A 22,729-nucleotide genomic window follows, 5' to 3' on the forward strand; every position below is an offset into this window, starting at 1 on the left:
TCGATAGCTTTAAATCAACGTTTTCGAAGAAAATTTTATTGTAATCCTGGATTTTTTACTTTTGAGTTTTTACTTTTGTCAAGGTTTTACGTAATGATAAAATTACGTAATGCTGTTAAATTTTCAAATTCTCTAACTTCATCAACTTTTTAATTTAACTGGTGAGTTGTACTAGTTTTAGAACTATTCTTTTAACCATTCATCTTTACTTTAGTGAAAAAAGTTAAATTGAGCTAAGCTATAATTAAACAAAAAAAAATTTTTTTTTGATTTTATAATTATGTCCACCACTGTAGTCTTATTTTTGAGTATACAGTAAACCCTCGTTTTACGCGGGGGTTACGTTCCACGGAAATGCCGCGTAAATCGAAACTGCGTAAATTGAGACCTAGTACTAGTGTTAAAATAGGGGTTTGATACTGTAGATAACAAAATACTTCATTCTAGTCATGACTAATTGTATAACAAGCTTTATGTGTACTTATATCGACTTTTATGCACAACATGCATAAAGAAAACAAATTAATTTCGTGTCCTGTTTATGAAGAGGAGCTGGCTATAATTAGTCTTTATGAATTTTTCTCTTTAATTCTTTGCTGAGCATTAACGCATCCATGATCATTTGCGTCATTTCCATGATAGAATCTTCCTTCACTAACAAATCAGAAAGATCATTTCTATTGTCTAGGAATGTCTCAAAATTTTCAATGTGAACGTTTTTGGTTGTGCGTCACCGATGTCGGTATCCTCGTTGGTTTTAGCCTCCTTTGTCACTCCTAAAAGCTCTTCTTCCAGTGAGTTCTGAACTGTATGAGTTTAATAACTTTACTTCTGGGAAAAACTCCGGAACCAATCGCATAATATCTCCAGTGACCCAAGCTCGATTATTAGCACGCCAAAATGCAGTTGATTACGTGTAATCTGCAATCTTTAGGCGTTTGGATTTTGAAAGTGGGGAAAATTTTATCTGTTTGCATTGCCGCATCCGGGTATAACCGAAACTCAACTGCGTAAAATAAAATAAAGATGTCAAATCTTAAACCGCGAATCAAAATCGCTTAAAAAAACCCGCGTAAAACGAGGGTCTACTGTACTTCGTTTACTTATATACTTCGTTTACTTATATACTTCGTTCACTTATATACTTCGATTACTTATATACTTCGTTTACTTATACACTTAAGCATACTTCGCTTTTATAAAACTACCAGCTGCGTCGCCCGGCTTTGCACGGTGGTCTACCTCGAAAACAAAAGTTATGTCAAATGGCGCATGTTCAACAATCAGGTTTCAACAAAAAAGATCTGTGAAATTTCCCGACAGATTGCGGCAAAATAGCCAAAAAAAGGGGGGGGGGAGTTAAATCCCTCGGAATACAAGAAAAGTTTCAAAACAAAAGCCAAAATTTAATTTTTTTCATGTTCGATAGTAAAAAATGGCAACAGATCTTTCTTCTCAATGTATTTTCTTCACACTACAAATTTTAATACAAGTATTGTTCAACAATTGCCCACATTTTAGTATAAAATTAGTTTGAAACCGATATAATTCACGTTCCAATTGCCTTGGAACATAGGAACAAATTTTATCTAATGCAGAAAAATCAGGGGGTTCCACGGATATTTTGTTCTTATTTAAGCGAGTATTTTTTTGCCCTCAAATTATAGAAAAACGCCATTTTCGGGTCCTAAAATTGAAATTCGATCGGTTCTTTTTTTTTTTTTTTGTCGTTCAAAACCCCCCCCCCCCGCCCCCTACGTTCTTTCTTAGGTGCCCAATCCAAGTGCCTCCCTGCCAAATTTGGTCGGGATCCAGCGTAATCTGTGGATGGTATAGAGAACATACACACACATATACGTATATACATTACATACATATTTTCTGTTTTGTTTATATAGATTGTAATTGTTATCAGATATAAAAAGGGAACTTTTGAAATAATTAGGCTCCAAAATCAATTTAATCTTAATATATAAAAATCAATGTCCTGAGATAACATATATATATATATATATATCAACGCACAGCCGAAACCGCTGAAGCTTCAGACTTGAAATTTGGCAGGCATGTCTGCATGATTACAAAAGTAACCACTAAGAAAGGATTTTTCGAAATCTCAATTAGTTCGGGAGAAATTAATTCGGAACTCCAGCGCTCGAATACGCTACCTTGCGGTGATTTACAAAACTGCAATTGAAACTAAAACATTGCCACGTTGCGTTCCATGTGTGTCTGTTGACGTAAACACAGGCAGTTTGTTCTGAGTATTTATTAACGCAATCGATGTGTCTTAGCTTGCTGTCAGCTACAGAAATTAATTTGTCCCTTAGTATTCTCGAGCTCCTCAAAATAATGTTAGTTTTCATTATTTCCTTAATAATTGGTGAAAGCGAAAATTCTGGATTAACAAACTTGGATAACGTTATACAAGGTAAAAAGTTTTATTGTTTTGTATGAATTTGTAAGAATATGGGAGTTTTTTTAATCTTAAATTAATTAAACTTACCATATTTTACAGCAGCATTTAGTTGGAATGGACAGTATGCAAAATATTTTCTTGAATATATTATCGTAGAACAAAATGAATAACCGAGAAAGAATTTACTTTATTCCTTTTATTCTCAGCTGAAAGGTTTCGCCAAATTTGTTTAGGGCTATAGTTTTAGTATAGTGCGAGCAAAGTAGCCTTGGCGAGATTTCGCGTTTTTAGTTAAACCATTTTTAATTTTTATCATGAGTGGAATAAAATGGTAGTAAGATTACAGAATTCGATAAGTGAAAAGAAATAATGGTCAATCAACTGAAAAGAAAACTACCACCATATATCCATGAGATTTTTGTTGATGATTTGCATAACATGACACAATTAAATCGTAACTCAGAAATTAGAAAAATCGAAGCAGAAAATTTTTAAATTAACCGATTCGGGAATTCGAGAGAAATAACACAGCTACAAATGGAAAACAATAAGCGCTAGCCAAGCAAGGCAAAAAAGTATCATCTTTTTTCGATAACAATTTGTAATGTCATATTGAATTTTCTAGCATTAATTGTTATTCTTGTCAGGCCACAATTATTATTTAGTTTTATCAAGAATTGATAAATATCGAATTCAACATCGTGGAAATAGCTGCTTAGAACTACGAACTACGTAGTTTGCATTAATCTTTGACGTTTAGTAATGCTTCTTGAATTCTCATTTCTTTCTGCGTGGGTCAGAATATCCACTAGACTTTGAAAATTGATTTAAAAAGAATAAAGCGAAAAAATCATACGTACGAACAAAAATCACAACACTTTTAGCATTTTCTTCGTTACCATGTGCGTTTGTTTTAGTTTTTAAGTCCGCCATTAGACAGTGACTTCAGTGCCCCCTATAGTTCGTTGGAGTTGCGAATTAAAACCCCTTAATTTCTGCGAAATTAAAAACCTGTCATTGAAATTCAAATCCCTTATTTTCGAAGGCTTTCCTCCATTCAAATCATTATTCAGTACTTCATCTCAACTTTTGGTCGATAGCGAACTATAAATTTGATATTGTTTTTGTTTCTCACGTGATTCTTCGAGGCTTTTCTCAAGTCAAATCATAATGTTTCTGTCTTTTGCTTTTATTTTTTCAAAACTAGAAACGAAGTTTTTAAGAACATCATCACAGGCGGACTATCCTTTTGAATTTAGAAGAGTGCAGTTTCTTGTTAAAGTTTGCTTTGCAATAACCATTAATAAGTGACAAGGACAGACATTAAAAGTAGCAGGGATCGATTTAAGAGAAGACTTTTTTTCACACGACCAGTGTTATGTAGCTTGCTCCAAAGCCAGTTCATCAAGCAGTTTAATAATTTTAGCACCAGAAAAAAAAAAAACTAAAAATGTTGTATACAAAGAAGTTCTAGCTTAAACATAGGTATAACAATAAAATGTGGATGATCTGTGTTTGCAAAGATAAACAATACTTTAAAAGGATCGTTAATAACAGTTAAAGATCGGTTAAAGACAAGGGCATATATATATATATAAGGAGTTCAGGGTCCCCGGGATCCTCCCCAAACTAGAAAAGTTATAGGTAATAAGTAATTATTATAGGGGATTTTCGAAACTAGGTGCACCAAGCACTGTTAATCCCTGCTAATTCCATTACCCGAGCAAAGCCGGGTACGGGAATGCTAATGTAACATATTTAGAGATATCTGGAGGCAAGATTTCGAAAATACGGCACTGAAACGAAAATAGAGCTAGAAACAGTAAGACTCGAAGTGTGGTTGAACACTTACTCAGAAATTACGCAAAAAAAAAATTAAATCTATTCCCAGACGTTTAAAAGGTGTTACGAATACTGTATGATATTCTACTAATTAATAACTTAATCAAAAGTTAGATTATTCAATAATATATAGACATTTTATAAAGTGTACGAAGACTTTTGTGAGATAAAATTTCCGGCACTTTTTGGTTTTTGATTTTTAAAAAATTAAGTTTTTATATATATTTTTTAATTTTTCATGTAGTTTTGTTGAAAATTCATCATAGATCTTGTAATTAAATACCTAGTATTGTTATATAACTGATACTACGTACTAACATTGCTGAAATATCAAAATTAATTATGCAACGAAAAATATTTTTGGAGCAGTCACGAATTGCTTACAATCTTCACTTGACTTAAGTTGATGTTGCTCTGATTTTTCAGATTGCCATGACGACGAAAATACGTTTAACTCGCTGTTTTAATATTTATTAAGAGGACAAAGATTTGTCAACATGATTATAAATCGTTTGCGTTGATTCAAGACATATTTTACTTTTAAAAGGGGGAAGGGGTTAAAATTACGTTTTTTAAAGAAAAACGTCAGCATAAATGAACTTAAAATCAAAACTTCATCCTAATACAAAGTTTCTAGATTACTAATTCCCATCATTTAAGTTTGATAAGAAATGAAAATACACAATTTTATACTCTAAATAATCTTTATGATAAGTGTAATGGTGGATATCGACCACAAAATCTTCATCTTTATTACAGCATCCTAATCAATCACCATTTCTTTTTGGATATTCCTCGTATTACCTATTCTAGAAAATCACCTGCCATAATGTGGCGGATGCAAATTTCTTGGCCATTTCTATTCCATTCCATTTATGCAAACCAGAAACTCAACGAGTAGGGTCCTATTGCAATTCGTGATTGCGAACAGCACAACTTGAATTCAAGACGTCCAAATTCAAATGAATTCTGGATGCTGGACGTTCATTCATTTAAATTTACATTCCTAACTCAAAAAGAATACTTAAAAAAAAATTCCATTTGCACAATACAGTAGACCCTCATTTTATGCGAATTTATTTTACGCAGTTTCGATTATACGCGGTTTAAGATTTGACACCTTTATTTTATTTTAAGCGGATGAGTTTCGGTTTTACGCGGATGCGGCAATGCAAACAGATAAAATTTTCCCCTCTTTCAAAATCCAAACTCTTAAAGGTTGCATATTACGCGTAATCAACTGCATTTTGACGTGATAATAATATAGCTTAGGCCACTGGAGACATTTTATGCAATTGGTTCCAGAGCTCTTTCCAGAAGTAAAGTTATTAAACTCACACAGTTCAGAGCTTTCAGGAGTGACAAAGGAGGCCAAAACCAACGAGGATACCGACGTCGGTGACGCACAACCAAAAACGTTCACATTGAAAATTTTGAGTCATTCCTAATAAATAGAAATGATATTTCTGATTTGTTAGTGAAGGAAGATTCTATCATGGAAATGACGCAAGTGATCATGGATGCGTTAATGCTCTGCAAAGAATTACAGAGAAAAATTCTTAATGACTGCCAAAAGACTATCATAGCCAGTTCCTCTTTATAAACAGTACACGAAATTAATTCATGTTTTCTTTATGCATGTTGAGCATAAAAGTGGATATAAGTACACATTAAACTTATTATACAATTAGTCATCACTGATGAAGTATTTTGTTATCTACGGAACCAAACCTCTATTTTAACATCAGTATTAGTCTCAATTTACGCGGTTTCGATTTACGCGGCATTTCCGTGGAACCCCCGCGTAAAACGAGGGTCTACTGTACTTATCTAAAATCAAATTTTGTAAGAATTTAAAAGACCGTTCTTCATATCGACCACGAAAATCAAGTTAGAATTAAAACTAAAATTATCCTCTATGATATTCATATCAAGCGAGTCAATCAAAGCTACATGAAAGTAAAAGATCCGCACTATTTAACCAGCAAGTCATATTAAATTAGTTTTTTGTCCGGTTATGGCATAATGAAACGCATAATAAAAGGTTGCTCAGCTGTCGAATTTATTCAGCCATTTTCCAAACACGTCACTAGCATCTGCGACCAAATGCGCATGAATAAATTGGTTTCGTTGGAAGAATTCATTACACGCGCAGTTTGTTGCTTTATATCGATATGTTTGCCTTTTCACAAGAATTAATAAGATATTTAAAAGAGAATATTCAAAAGAAAATACTATTAGGTTTGGATGGGGAGTGGGGAGAAGCTACTCATGCTGTCCAATATTGGACGGAAGTCAATTTTAATTTAGAAAATGCCTGTTTGCATAACAAAGAGTATTGCTTTCCTTTATAAGTGTTGTTCAAATTATTCTAATTATTTTATTTGCGCTTGAAGGAAATTATCTAGTGTCATAGTTTGGTATTTTCATGCGTAATTTTTCTTTTTCATTCTCGGTTGTAGTTAAATTTAATTTAGAAGGAAAAATGGGATTATAAATATCTTCAAAAAATGTATGGAGTTTCGAAAAAAATCCATCCTTTTCTCGGGGTTAAGTTTCATTACTTTTTAACCTAACTATCAAAAAAATAAATCATTAAAATGGGTAAAATATCTATAAAGACTGGCAAAAAATTCTGGAATTTTAATTTAATTTTAGATTGAGTTTGCACTCAAAAATAGCTTCATGGCAACAATTTCTGATATACTATGGTGGCAACGATCGCTTCTCACTGCACGTCTTCTCTATTCCAGTAATCCTTCCCTCAGTTTCTCGACATCCTAGGGTGAGCCATGGCCTACTCAAGATGCCTCTTCCGGGTCGACCTTATTCTTACTTGAGGTCTATTTCTAGGCCATCATTCCATCTTAGATTTGCTTTGTACTGTACTATCTTCGGGTGCTAATACGTCGGAATTGAAGACTTTTTTTAGTGGTGCGGTCTTTATCCATTCTGGTAACGTGGCCTGACCATTTAATTCTTTGTCTACGTTGATGAAGTTAACGATGAAAAGTTCGTTATTTGAGGGATAGAGATCCAAATTTGATCTAACGAACTTACCTCTCATTTAATTATTTTTGTTTATTATAGAGTTCTCTATCGAATTGCTTGTGTAATTGGGAGATCAACTTGAATTCAACTCGAAAAAAAACGACTATTCAGCATTCTAAAACAACTTACAACTTCAATCTGAACACTTGAACATATGTACTTGAAAGTTGAGCAAAAGGAGCACATTCCGAGGTACAACATCGGCGGTAAAAAAAACATTCGAACGCAATCGCTTCAAGACGGCAACGCCCTTTTTAGTACAGTAAAAATATGGGTCGTACCCAAACATCCAAAAAAAAAATAGTTTAAACGAGTTGCAAATTGTTTATAACTCTCCCAATAAGAACAGGTAAAAAGTCTCACCCCATTGTGCGTCGGGTTTTGGAATGGGTTTGGGGCACCTAAAAATTGCTATTTTGAGTATTTTTTCGGAATTTTTAGAGTACATTTCAAATGGTAATATTGTTTCATGCAAAATTTAAAAGCATTAAGTTAAATGTGTTTATCCCCCAAGAGGGATGGCACAACCCACCAATGCTACAGAGCCCCCCTCTCCCCGTAAAATGAAGCAGGACGACTCTCCATACATTTTAAGTGAAAATATTATTTCATGCAAAATAAAGGTTAGAAATCAAGTGTGTCCATCCTTCAAGAGCGATGGCGCACCTCCTCCCAAAACTACATCACCTCCCCCCCCCCCATTCCATTTCAAGTAGAAGTATTCACTAGCTTTTCCACATTTACAAGTGACATATACACTGCATTGTTGGCATATTTCCTTGAAACTTGCAGATCATTACCGGGAAAAAAAACATGATGGAGAAGGGATATTCAATCTATAACATATATGACACCAGCTGTTTGTTTTGTGATAGTGGATGAATCTTTTGCTTCAAGAAATAACACTTTAACGATACAGGATTTCTTTCCTCATGAAACCACATCCATCGAATAGTGATGGAGGATCAGCGCATAACTCGTACTGGAAATTTTGAGCAATTTGTTATTCCATCCTTACTGTACATACCATTCGGTGTAAAAGATGGTTTTGGGCTGGGGGCACTAAAGCTGATAAATTTAGTTCTTTTTAATGATCCGTTCATCAGAGGATCGTTCTTTTTTTTTTGATCCGTTCATTTAACTCGTTCATTTGAACGACTTCTTTCATTTAAAAAAGTTGCAGGTGATCTCTCTGCACGACATACTCACGTACAATCGAAATGTTTCATTAAATCAGTAATATTCTTTGAAGAAAAAAATAACTAAAATCACCTAAAAGTAAGAAAATGTGCAGATGAAAAATGAATCAAAAAAACTTTGTTCAGGTTTAGATGTACAAAGCAATTATAGTTCATTTTGTTAGATTGCCGATGGTAAGATAAGTTTTCCATACCGAAAATCGCAGGTTTCATGTCAGCATGTCACAAAATTAGGTTATTAAATTTTACTGTATAAAAAAATAAACTGTATGTGCCGTCAGAAAACTTTGCCCCGCCAAGGAAACCAAATGTCAGCAGCCAACAGAAGCAAATCCACCGCCAAAGACGAAAGAAAAGAAAGCGACCAAGAACAAGATTACGCGACAGAACGAATTGGGGTTTTTTGTGTTTTTCACCCCTCTGTATCTCAGCCCCATGAAGACCCCTGAAGTTGATTTTTGGTACACTTAATTTCTAGTAGCCCCTGACGCCGTAAACCAAAATACAATCCCCTAGACCATCAGGGGGAGGAGGTATTAAAGTTATAAAATCGCTGTTCCAAAAAGTTTTCGCTTTCTTTGACAGGACTACAGCCCAGACGAAAAAAGGAATCAAGCTGAAATTTCGAACACACATTCCTTGTGCCTTACTGATGTGCCTTTTGTGCCATTTGAGGCTCCTCCCCTTCCCCCCTCGTTTTTACCCCCCAAATTGTACCTTCCCGGGGTTCTATCACAGCCCCCCCCCCCCGGGGGGACTACGGTAATGATTTTTTTGTATACATATTCTTGGGAGGCCATTGAATACATATACAAAAATTCAACCCCCAGGGACATCATGGGCTGGAATAATTAAAGTTTGAAAATCACTAATTTTCCCTAAATTCTTATGTACTTACTCTCAGCTCATAGGGTTTGTTCATCTCGAAATGCAATTGCAAGGTTAGAACAGATCTAACAGTTATTCCAAAGTTGTCTTAGGAAATGAAATTCAATCAAGAGTAAAACATATTCAACAGTTGCAACTAGACGTTAAATCGCGGATATCACAAATTTGCCACAGCGACTGCGCATGCGCGCAGACTTAGCTCATTGGGCTTTCTGTTTTCAGATTCTATGTTGTTTGTTTATACTTAAGCAGAGAAACAAATTAATGAATGAGATTAGAATGCTGTCCCTCCCCCCCCCCCCAGTTTCGCCGATACAAAATTTCTTTTCTTCCTGTTTTTCAGTTTTGATATATTTATGGAGGAAAGAAATTTTGAATGTCGGCGCGAAACTGGGGTTAAACCATTACAATATTTTACGTGACAAATTATATGAAACTGTACGCACATGAATACGGCACATATAACTTTTTAATTGAAAGCGAAAAATAGCACTTTTTTATTGGTTTGCTTATTTTCTAAATTAATGGATTTTTCACAGACAATACATATTGATTCAAACGAAACTGCAGTCCTCGGCTGGAAATGACTGAGCTGGCGGTGTATTTCACGAATACATAATGAATTGAAAATATATGAAATACGTGTGTGGATATCCGTGCTTTGCAGCAATTTGTTAGCTGAAAAATTTTTTGCAATTAATTTAAGCAAGACTTTTAATGAGCTTAGTCCGCGCGCAACATGCGCATTCGCTATGGCAAATTTGGGATATCCGCGATTTGACATCGAGTAAAGTTGTATAGATCTTCTGACACATTCAAATTTAAAGTATTTAATGGCTTAGTTTTTTTTTTTTTTTTTTTTTTTTTTGCTTGGTGATAACATGCGTTATTTCGTTTTTTAAATGAACTTTTAAACAAAAACTAGGTATTGAACAAGACAAAGACTTCTATCAAGAAAAAGACAAATCACAAACAATTAAAATTATCCCATAAAACGTTAAGTAATCCACGATTTAAGAAAAAATGTAATTAAACAAAAAGTGAAAAACTAGATTAAAATAGCCCTCAAGCTGTAAAACATTTAAAAAAACCTTCATGAAAATGTTGAATAATCTGTCAAATAAAGAAACTGTAATAGAATTTATTGCGAAGTTGTAAAATACTCGAAAGCAATATAATTTAAAATATAGTATTTTATTATCCAAGAAATTTTCTTTGCAACAGAGAGAGGATACAAGGATTTTAATAAAATTTAAACCGCCCAATTCTCGCAAAATGAACATAGAATCTTAATAGTCAGAAAATAACTTGACGTAAAATTAGGCTAGCCATTACTGTTCCTTAAAAACACAAAGCAGCGTTGTTTCAATTGAAAATTTTTTGACTTGATGTTCTCAATTCTAAAAATACAGACAAAGAAATAATATAAATGCAAAAAGATGTGAAATCTCATCAAAAACAACCCTGTTGTAAAAATTTCCCCGCCAAGAAAACCTTTAACTTTTCCGCCCCCCCCCCCCAAAAAAAAAAAAAAAAAAAACCTGCATCCTAAATCTAAAAACCCTCAGCCATAAAAAGTTATGATATCTAGTTTGCCCGCCAAGTATCTGCCAAACTATCATCCTCCTTCTTCTCCTTTTTTCATCACAGCTACTTCCATTAGAACCTCCTCCCACCTTCAACTCCTCAAAAATATGGATAGATCTTTTAAATTGTTTATCTTGTTTGGCGGGAAACTTTCCAAAGTGAAGTGGTTGCTTGGTGAGCAAAAAGCTTTCCGCCAAAGAAGATAAACAATTTAAAAGATCTATCCATATTTCTGAGGAGTTGAAGGTAGGAGGAGGTTCTAATGGAAGTAGCTGTGATGAAAAAGGAGAAGAGGGAGGATGATAGTTTGGCAGATACTTGGCGGGCAAACTAGATATCATAACTTTTTATGGCTGAGGGTTTTTAGGTTTAGGATGCAGGTTTTCTTTTTTGTGCGGAAAAGTTAAAAGTTTTCTTGGCGGGGAAATTTTTACAACAGGGTTTTTTTTGATGAGATTGAACTTACGTGAAATAGTGCACTAATTTTAAACTAAAATATCGTATCTCCAAGTGTAGTAAGGTCACGGGTGAAAATAAAACTAAACAATTTTGAATGTGTACTTTGTATTACATCAAAAAAAAAGTAAATCACGAAATAAAAGAGAGAACTATAAAAAAGAAGTAAATAAATAAAACAGGCTATAGTATCAAACACGGGGACAAAGAAATGTTCATTAAATTTGTTCGTTACACATAAACATAATAGAAATATTATAATGATAAAACGTTTGCTTTAAAAAAAAAAAAAAAAAAAAACTGCCGCAAGTTGTAGAAACTGACCTTTTTTTTTTTGACTCCAAAACAAACCTCTGTCAACCATGACATCTACTCAAAAAAAAAAAAAGAGGTGCGTTTCTTCAAAGATTTTTTCAAACTATAGCACTGTATAGATCCATATAGTACTGCCAATAGACCAATAGTGTTACGAAAAAATCAACAACAAATATATTGGTAACTCAGCCGGAGTACTGGATAACTTAATCAAAAAAAAAAAAATCCATCTAAATATTAGGGATCTTTAGAATTATTTTACAGTACCAATGAGAACAGGAAAAAAACACATCTTATAAAAGACAAAAGGATCGCCAGAAAAGTGAACTACAACGGTTAAAGGAAAATGATGAATAAAGCAGAAAATAAAAACTTTCGAAATGAATGAATTGCACTGCACTGAGAAAAAGGATATTTGAGATTGATTAAGAGTAAAAAATTTGAAGATTAGTGTAATTTAAAAAAAAGCGATTGTATCGCAAGTGCAACCATATAATATTCCAAACTGCTCACCGTTCAAAAGAACGGTCGTTCATTTTTTAGCTGAACGAACGGATCCGTTCCTTTTAAAGATTCGTTCTTTTTGACCCGTTCGTTCGTGAACGACACATTCCTAGCTCACACATCTTTACAGATAGTTAATTCTCGTAACAGAAACTAGAGATTTAACTACATACTTCCTTTACGAAGAAGTGCCACTACCTTTTTTGCCTTCAATATCCTTTTATGTTACTACCTAACGTTAAGACCTCATCACAACTCACCTTATTATCAGCGACCGATCAGTATCAACGAGCAATACCACTACCAATTTGAGTCAATACGTGTACAGAGGGAAGAAACTTCCGGTGGCTTTAGAAGCGGATTGTGATCTCTAAACTGGGAGACAAAAAGATGTAAATATTGAACATTCTACTAGTACTGTTGTATTGCTCATTGCTCTTATCAAGACTTGTTCTATCGTTTGATCACTGCAGGTTCTGGACCACTAAAATTTGTCACTGCGTTGGATCGTTGGGTATCCTGATGTAACACCAGGCCTGGATTTAAGTACAAGCTATACAAGCTATAGCTTAGGGCCCCCGCTTTGCTCCCGGAATTTAGCATGATTCGTTCCATGAATTAAAAAAGGAAAACTTTACTTCAAAAAATAAATTTCATTTTCTAGTGCTTGAAAACCTTGAAAATTTGGATAAGTGTGACTACAAACCACAAATGAAAGGGGGTAGGGAGAAGGAATGCCAATATATATCGAATTCAGCTATTCTTGCTACACCCTGCACCAAAACTGGAAGAACCATGGTTCTCACGTTTCTGAAACATATTACAAATTTTTGCGACTCACATGTTTAATATCTTGCAATTTATATGTAACATTATATTCTGTAGGATTCAAATCAGTAGCAGAACACATATAATCTAGTTGCTGAAAAAGCATCAGAAATCAAACTAGTGACATATTGCACAACACATTAGCGTTCATAGGCACATGTGCCAATTACTGGAGACTAGCAAAACTGAAGCACCACTAAATGACATCCATCATTTCTTCAAAAATCCAAAAAGGGACAAAAATATATTTCTACCCATGCAAAGTAACAAATTTCAACAAAACAAAACGTTTGAGAACGAAAATTTAGTATATATTTTAAGTGAGATTTTAATGGATTGACGTGCATGCTTCCCTTAAACCAAAGAAGAAGCTTTTGCAACAAAAATGTCTGATTTGACGCAAGCCATAATTGTTTCTCTTTCCTATGCACTGCTACCATTTATTAACATGAATTGAAGCTATAATCATTAAAGTAAATGTACATTCAGGCGGTATATAGCCTTCCAGTTTTAAAAGATTGGATACGAATCTTATTTTAGGACATTTTTGTTGGAAGTGCCAATCACTGGTGACCTGCCAATTACTGGGGGTGTTACCCTAATTCAATGAAAACAAAAACTTAAACTTCAATTTCCCCAACAGGTTTTGTGAAGAAGCGTGACTACACCGCCGCGCAGTTGGTAAACATGCTCAAGAACTTGGCTCGAGCAAGGAGGCATCGAGTGAATCACGTGGTAGGAAAAGGACTTAGGTTTGGTATCAGCAAATGAATGCAGAAAGTCATCCCTCATCATCTGTTCGTCGAAGATATTATCATTACGTGTCCACTTTGGTTTTAAAATATGTGTCACACATCGTGCTTAGAAAACGGATCGAACGACACTCCTGCGCAAAACTCACACCGTGAAAATACAGACTGAAAGCGAGAAGGGCTTTTAACTTTTTTTTTCCATATTTTTAGCTAATAAACTCATTTTTAGTTGAATTAGAAATTCGTTGAAAAATAGTTTATTTCATTAAGGAATAACAAGCTCAATGCATGTATTGTCCGTTTTCCGCGAGAAGGCACTTGACTCCGCCTTCGTCACGTAGTATCCAATGATTCTATTTCGCTGTTTTCGGCAGAAGCCATATTCGGATCATAGCCTTTTTCTCTTAAAATCAGCATTTTTTAAAATGTACGAATAACGAAAGTAGCAACACATCAGTGACGCAAGTAATGTAAAGGATACTAAGACTTATTTTGCACATTAAAATGCACGCCAAAGTTGAGGTTGTCTGGTTGTCTCATTTACAAGCCGAGGGATACGTTTACCAATCACCCACGCGTAAAATGGAACTCTGCGTTCGAGAATGTGGGGCGAAGTGCCTTCTAGTGGAAAACGGACAATCATTGCGTAAGAAAAATTGCGCCTGAATCTCAGAGTAAAATGGGCATTGCTCACATTGTGGCGAAGGTCTAGTAGATTGTCGGACTATAGTTAGACGTAAGTTTGAGAAGATCACTCGCACACATACACAAAGAAACTGTTCACAATTCTTTAGACCAGTGGTGCTAAACCTTTTTCTACCCAAGGGCAGCACTCATGCTTACACTTCTCGCAGGGCAGAACATTGTAAAATTTCAAAATACTTTAAATTGGTCCAAATAATATGAGAAAATATGGAAAAGGGAAGAAAATTAATAATCAATAATTGTTGCTATGCTTCTCTTATTAAATGCATCCGTTTTTCAGAGACCAATTTCTGAATTTTTGCTAAAAAGTTATAACATTGACATTAATCATGCTTTTCTATCTGTAACACAAACAAAGCAACGGGTCACACGGATTAGCTTCGCGGCCGGTTGTGGCCTTCGAGCCGTAGGTTGGTTACCACTGCTTCAGTCTAAAAACTACAACACCTAAAATTCTTTACATTGAGCTTTCACAAGAAGTGTACACAAGTTTATGCAGTGAAGAGTTTTTCAGGCGGTGGCGAATAGCAATCAAGGATGTTTTTTGCAGGAGTGTCGGTATGTAAGTGTGATTGTTCCTGTACACCAGCAATTTGTGTCTTCATTTTGTTTTCATGTCATTCATCTTTTTATTAACGCTACTTGCTTGAACTTAACAAAAAAAAAATGTTCTGGTTATATACGGGACGAAAGTACGAGATGAAAATTTGTACATTATTTCAATTTATTGCATGAAACTCGAAAAATAGAGATAAAAATATTTGTTGTTGTGTTGTTGCATGCCCCCATGGTCAGCAGTGCTAGACCAGGTCCATGAGTTTGTTTACCCTCAAGAAATCCAGCACCGTCACTGGGTCTTCAGTCAAATCCCTCCTGGAGAGCCCCAGGCATGACAGTATATAGTCAGGCGAAGCTTGCTCAACGGAACATTTGGAACAAGTCTGAAAGGTCTTCGAGTCCTTCGAAAATTTTAAAGTTTTAAGATGTCCACTACGAAAACGGGCAAGAGTTGTTTGTTCCTGTCTGTCAAACCCAGGGGTCAGGGAGGCACCAGGTTGTGAACACCTGTACCAACGGTGTTCTGGCTGGACAATCCAAGTGATATTATCCCTGAGTTTAATCTTTGAGTGGATCTCCTGAAAGGTGAGTGATGCCGTTGGCTCTGAGACCAAAGCAGCACCAGCTTTCGCCAAGGTATACGCGATCTCATTACCCTCTACTTCCACATGGATCCACTGCATGTAAATTTGATGAGAGACAGAAAGTTGTATTAGTTTGTTGTGAGTATTGAAACTCCTACACTATCTCTCACACTTTGCCATCTGATCAGGTGCTGTATTGCGCTTCTGCTATCAGAAAGAATCCAAATTTATATTCACATATATAAAAACTGTTTCATGAATAAAACTTGTTTCTTTTTCTCCGACATAGGAGCAGAAGACAAAATGATTTTCTCTTTGTTAAAAAAATAGCAGGGAAAAGTAGTTTTCCTTTATTTATATGCAAAATTATGTTTCTAATTGTTGACTCTTTTCTAACTTCATTTTAACCTCTTCTTTCAACTTACTACTTCATGAACAATTATTATCTATCCCCCTCCCCCCTCTCATGTCTTACATACAGCAAAATTATACGAATGTCCAATTATGTCCTTGTATTTGCTCTTGTCTTCTGTTTGACGCTTAGATCGAGCTCGAAATTTAGCTTAAATTTTTAACTTTTTAATTTGAAATAGCACACTTTGAATGATCTTATGGTAGCAATTGTGGTTGATTTCTTAATCATGTGTAAAAGCAATTTATTTTTAAATCGAAACTTTCTTTTTAAAATTAAATAATTGCCTCAAGTATTTCGAACCAAAGGTACGACGCATGAGTAAGAAAAAATAGAGAGAAAATGGTAACTATTTTGAAATCACAGTTTCCATTATCATTATTAAAAAATTTAAAAGTCAATGATCTATTGACTTTCAAAGTTTTTAATATTCAGAATAAGTGTGACAGCAGGACGTCGGAATCAGTTGTGGAGTCGGACTGATTTTGAGGTTAAGGAGTCGGAATCAGCAATCGGTGGCTTTAAAAATCTAAGAGTCTTTGTCGGTCACCTTCCGAGTCTATAGCTCTGTTTGGGCTATGGAGTCAGAGTAGGAGTCATAGAGTCGGACTGATTTTATGTTAAAGAAATTGAAGTCGAAGTCAAAGACTCTAAAATTCTCGGCGACGAAGTCGGAGTCGGATTTGACCATTATCTCTCCGACTCTCAGCCCTGCGTGTCAGGCACTTAGACGCAAAGGGGCGTAAGTAAATTTAAATTTGGTGCTAACTTTTGAAATTGTTAGAAAAAATACCCATTTGTTTTGTGGCAAACAAACTTCTGTTTCCCAAATATCCGTTATTTGTCCGAGCGCAACAGTTAAAAAGTAACATTGATTCCAGGAAAAATGATGAGAAAATTTTCACACCAGGCAATGGTGCTTGCTCAGTGCCTAATAAGGAATTATTCTCTATTAAATTTTGCAAAATCATCGTTGACAACAGTTGAAACAGCGAGAAGCAAATAATGTAACCTAACTGAGAAAAAAAGGGCATTAGTGTAGTAGATGGTTCTAGTTATCTACTTACTCAATAGATGGCGGCGCAAAGATCGATTATTCTTTATACGTAGATTAAGTGACTCCAACTCTTGAGTGATTAGATAACTAGAGTTGTAGATCATCTGCTGCAGTGATGCAAGAAATAAATAAATAAGAATTAAAATTAAATACAAAACCAACGACCTTAAAAATATTTATTATATACTATGCATTTCAAATAAACGTCATAAAGTGTACAAAAGATCTTATGAATTTCAGTTTCGAAATGTACTGGATATAGAACCTTTGATGTTTTGTAATGTGTAATATCAGCGAGGCTATTTCTTTCAAAAAAGAAAAATTACATGATCTTGGAATGTATTTATTTTCACATACGTCATATTGATGAATGTCACTCATTTTAGTGTAAAATTTTAGAAAATGTGTATAAAATATCAAGAAATGTATCATTTCATGCTATTGTTGTGTATAGATAGTATTTAGCAAGTTGTTTTTACCTTCGTGTTATTTATTTACTCAAAATGTTTATAGTGATGTTGTACGTAATGTTTGGTGGTTTGTTCTGTTTTATTTAGTTTAATAAATATTTTTAAATGTTTGTTTTTGAGTTATATGTATGTATACATACTAGAAAATCACCCGTCAAGGTATGAGGGGCAAAAATTGCTTCTTCATTTGAGTCAAGCTACTGCCTCTTAGGAAATATTTTGATAGTTGAAATTTTGGGTCACCAAATGTTGGGCAATTCATCGTTCCTTTCTGGCAAAATCAGAGAGGTCGAAGTACGGGAACATGGGACAAAGTGAAATAGCGAGGCAAAGTGAAATGGTGAAACATTTACTCTGCTTTTAGCTCCACTTATCTGGTATTATTTTTAGGAAAAAATTAAAACATATGATAATAATACAGGCCATTTTCAAAAATTGACACTCATATTTTAATACTTTGCCGTAAGTCAAAAATTATTTTTGTTAATATAAAATGATCAAGTTCTTGTTATTAACATTTTAAATATTAATTGAGGCCTCCTAATATTCAATGCAGTAATTATTTAGTTAATATTAAGCTTATCTGTATTTCAAATAAATTGTACAATTAGTCAAGTGCATGCGGGGCAAAGAAGATGGAACAAAGTGAAATAGTTTGTTTCATTTACTCACTCAATCATTTAAGGTAAATCACTTAAGTTTACAATTATTAATTAACTCATTTACATTCCTTCATTTATTAATTCACTAATTTATTCATTTATTCACTTATTTTCGTATTCTTACATTCTTTTACTCACTCATGAATTTTTCCTTTTTTTTTACTTCCCTTTACAAACGAGCTCATGTGTGCATCACATGACTTCCTTTTACTCCAATTTAATGTCGTTTTACCATTATTGGCAATATTAATGTGATTCAATAGTTCTTGAATAGAAAATATTTCATTAGAAAAATATTTTATTTTTCACTTTGCCCAATGAAAAAAAAATGAAATTTTTCCACTTCTTTTTGAAGACTCAAATTTACTGCCAAAAATAAAAAAATATTGTTTCATCGCAAGTTTTATTTTAAATACAATGTTCCTTCTTTATGTACTGTAACTTTCAAAACAAATTTCCAATTTGTTCATTTTGAAAATCTCGGTCATCTTAACCACTTCACTTTGCCCCCCCACTCCCCCCTACATTAACTCTTTTTTGTGAAAAAAAAATACCAACAATAGAAAAAATTTACCAAGAATCTCACGTATCGAAACTTTCTCATTAAAATATGCATAAAACTCAGAAGGTGAAATCAAAGGGCACTTCAATTCCTCGCCAACTCTTTAAGTTAGACGCTTTTCTTAAAAGTTTAGCAGTCTTTTACATTTTACATCTCGATAATAGGGTCACGAGAATAAATAATTTTTATGTCAAAAAATGTCTCCATATGCTCTTTCGATTAAGCTTTTTCATTATTACACTATTCTTATGATGCCCTGGTAAACAAAAACAGCAATTTGATTACAAAAAATGCTGAATTTAAATCACTGTACTAAAGAATGATACTTTAACAGTTTTGTGTGGGACTGAGAAACGGCCAACTTTCATGGACCTTGAAATACTAGTTTTATAATGCAGTTATAAAATTAAATTATTTTGGAAATTAACATATTAATTTTACTAACCTATTATTAGAATTTAATAATTTAAAAAAAAAAATCAGATGTTCTGAATCGACTTTAGTTTAAGAAATGAAGTCGCATGATTCCATAGATTCAGCCATTTTTAAAACTGCGCTCCATTATTGTTATTTTTATCTATTTGGTAACTCTGTTATTAAGCTTCTGAAAGATATTGCTAATGAGAAGCAAAAAATACACGGCTGACGTTTAAAGAGTAAAATTTTGTATAAAATTATTTGTGCATCCGAATTGTTTTAAACTTATCATCATAATGCATTAACTTGATTGACTAAGTGCTATTTTGTGTCATATCTTAAATTACTTGAAATGTCTTCGAAGAGCTACAAAAGGTAAAACGCGTTGCAGGAAAATCCATACACGGAAAATAAACTGTTGAAAAATTTAAATTATCTGTTCAAACTTCATTTTTCCTACCCCCCCCCCATCTCTTATTTTTCTTTTCTGCTAAAACCATTTTTTCCGTGCATTTTAAAAGAAAATTGTTGTTTCAAAAAAGCATTTTTTTGAATCATCTTCAGTAAGACATTAAAAAAAAGTTTTATTTAATAAACTAGGAGGCTCTGCCCCCTGCTCGCAATCGCTCACCAAACCCCGAAGATTGCATCACAATCTTATTTGATTCGCAAAGATTAAATCGTCAATTAGAAAGAAACAGATTGAAAACGCATTATGAGCTCCTTTTGGAACAAATAGCTCTCATTCCCCGGGTTTCAAAATAACTTGTACCAACTTGCAGAGCCGTAAGAGCTAAGAGGCTCCTGAGCATTGGAAAACTGCAGTTTTGTCATCACCGCACTAGAGTCAATGCCTGTGAACTGAAAAATGACGTTATCATGCATCGACCGATCATCAGCCATTTTAATCTCCAAGTATTTGATATTTCAAAACAGAAAATCGAAGTTGGATTCAAAATCCGTAGTAAGCGATATTTTCCCAAAATTACAGAGAAAAAAAAAACAAATTTTGTAAATTATAGAAAATTTTAGAGTGATTTTCTTTGATGCAATTTTTAACTTGGGGAGAATTTTTTTATGCTATTCTTTGCCTCAATTTTTAGCCTAAATTACATAGAAACTACTTTGGCAAATCTATGTACGTTGTTTTTTTTTTAATTTAATTTTTAACAAAACCATCAATAAAATGAGACTAAATTCTCCATTACAATGAAAAATTATCCACCAAACAATCAAATCAAGCTTTTAAAATCCGCCAAATAGAAACTAATTAATTAAATAACATAAAAAGTTGATTAAAATAATCTTGAAAACAAACAAACCAACATTAAAAAATCCATCAATAATAATCCTCCAAAAAGACTTTTTTATTATAGGTGCGTCACTTTACTTGGCAACTTGTTTATTTTCTACCTTGGCGAAACAAGAAAATATCGTTTATGTTTGCTCCTCTTTTTCGATTTTTACTTTTCTATGGAACTTTTAATATTAATTAATGATGCAACTTATCTGTCGGTATGTTTTTGTTATAGTGCGCCATTTGACACAGTATTGCTTTTCATGTCTTCACCTTCAACATAGAATAAAATATTTGGCCTCGAAAATGACCTTTCTTTTAATAAGGAAGTTATTATGAAGAAAGGTAAGAAGATTTACTTCTTTAAAATAAAAAGTTTGAATGTACAAGCATTTAAAACAAAAGCAAACATTTCTTATTTTTATTAAGAGGAAAACGGAAAATCTTCAAATTTCAAAATCATAACTATACTAAATATATATTTATATAGAAAATATGCATCGTAAATGTATTGCAGGTATTAGTGTAGCAGAAGTACAGTTTCAAAAGGCACATTTTTCATCTCGGCGATTATTTTTCATTTTATTTACTGTTGCCAAGTTTGATTAAACTTACAATGAAATTACTTTTTTTGGCGATACCATGCATATTTTGTTTATGGACTATGACAAAACAAACCCTTAAATAAGACTAAATGTTGCGTTAAAATAAAAAGTAGTTTGCCTAATGATTGAATTAAGCAATCAAAAAGAAAATTGTCCGCCAAGCAAAAAAAAAAAAACAAGCTAAATGAAACGGTGAATGGTTCTTCTTAAATAAATCGCCAACTAAATTAAACAAATCTTAAGGCTGTTTCTTCAGTGTCAGAAACTCTACGACATATTAGACGTGGCAACAGCAACAACTTTTCAAAATGCGACAACAGGTTTCGTTAGCTATAACTTTCTTTTACTTACTATACTATAGAATTAAATTAGTTCAAAGACTGTTGGCTAGGGAAAAATCAAAATTATACTCATTGAGTGATAACATTGCCGATTAGCAAGTTTTTACTCCTATATGAACACTTCAAAAATACTTACCCAAGTGGATGAGGTAGCAACTTTTGAATACCTAATGCTGTAACTATACGAAACTACTACATTTCTTACATGCGGTATAAAGGTAAATTAGCAACATTTTAGGAAAAAAACTGCCAATTTGTCCCTATTATGAACGGTGGTCCGTAATAAGGACTACTCTGAAAAAAACGCTGAAAAGGAATATCAAACTAAACAAAATTGAAAATATTTTTACTTACAATATAAAAAGGTTGATAAACTCAAAAACATTATCAAAAATTCCATATTTACTTCAATGGAAAGGAGAAAGATCACTCGCCCCATTCGAGACACTGAAAAGTCTTTATTTTCTGTTTCTCAATCACTCCTGTTCACAGATCGCGCATATATGTGCAACATATGCAACCAGGAGCGTGCACAGGGAGGGAGAAGGAATACCTGTTGGCTTCGGCCCGAGGCTGAAGGGGCCCAATATTTTTAAAACTAGGCATGAAATATAGGGGTAAACAATATGGAGGGAGGGGTGCCGGAAAAGTCATTTGTGACGGACCCCAAATATTCTGTGCATGCCCCTGTATGCAGCACTGAATCATATCATTAACCCGAGCCTTCGGTGTCTTAATAAGGACGCCGGAGTCATAATAAAGCCAATCATACCTTTATTGAGCTCCAATCTACTTTTCTAGGGTTTTGAAGTTAAAGAAGGAAACATGGCACCCAGTGGCATTTTTATTTCTGAATTCGTCAATCAAACAACTTTCTTTTATACTTGTAAACTACAGTGAATTATCAAAAAACAAAATTTGCTGTAAAATAAAATGAGGCAATTTTGACAAGACACTTCTGTTTTTCTTGTTGCTACACTTTCCACCATTGATTACTAACTGTTTACTGCTAACGCTTTATCATCAGTTAGACTTTCTGATGACAATAAAATTCCGATCTAGAGAACTTTTGCCATACTACATAGAAAAATGGAGGATGACCTCATTTGACGCACCCACCTTAGTACTTTCTTAGTACTCACCACTCATAATACTTTCGAGACGAAAAGTTATTAATAATTTCATAGCCATGATTGTGACCGGGAAAAAAGAAAGGTT

General features: G+C 33.8%; 1 protein-coding gene across 1 annotated transcript in view; it reads left to right on the top strand.

The window, feature by feature from the left end:
• The window catches only part of LOC129223929 (uncharacterized), a 78,410-nt gene extending 60,720 nt beyond the window's left edge, over window positions 1-17,690 (top strand). Inside the window, exon 6 of the mRNA XM_054858308.1 lies at window positions 13,733-17,690. Coding sequence (XP_054714283.1) covers window positions 13,733-13,860 — 128 coding nt within the window. The 3' untranslated portion in view covers window positions 13,861-17,690. The remainder of the gene's footprint in view (window positions 1-13,732) is intronic.
• Window positions 17,691-22,729: the final 5,039 nt, after the last annotated feature.

The sequence above is a fragment of the Uloborus diversus genome, chromosome 6 (genome assembly GCF_026930045.1).
Source record: "Uloborus diversus isolate 005 chromosome 6, Udiv.v.3.1, whole genome shotgun sequence".
Lineage (NCBI taxonomy): Eukaryota > Metazoa > Arthropoda > Arachnida > Araneae > Uloboridae > Uloborus > Uloborus diversus.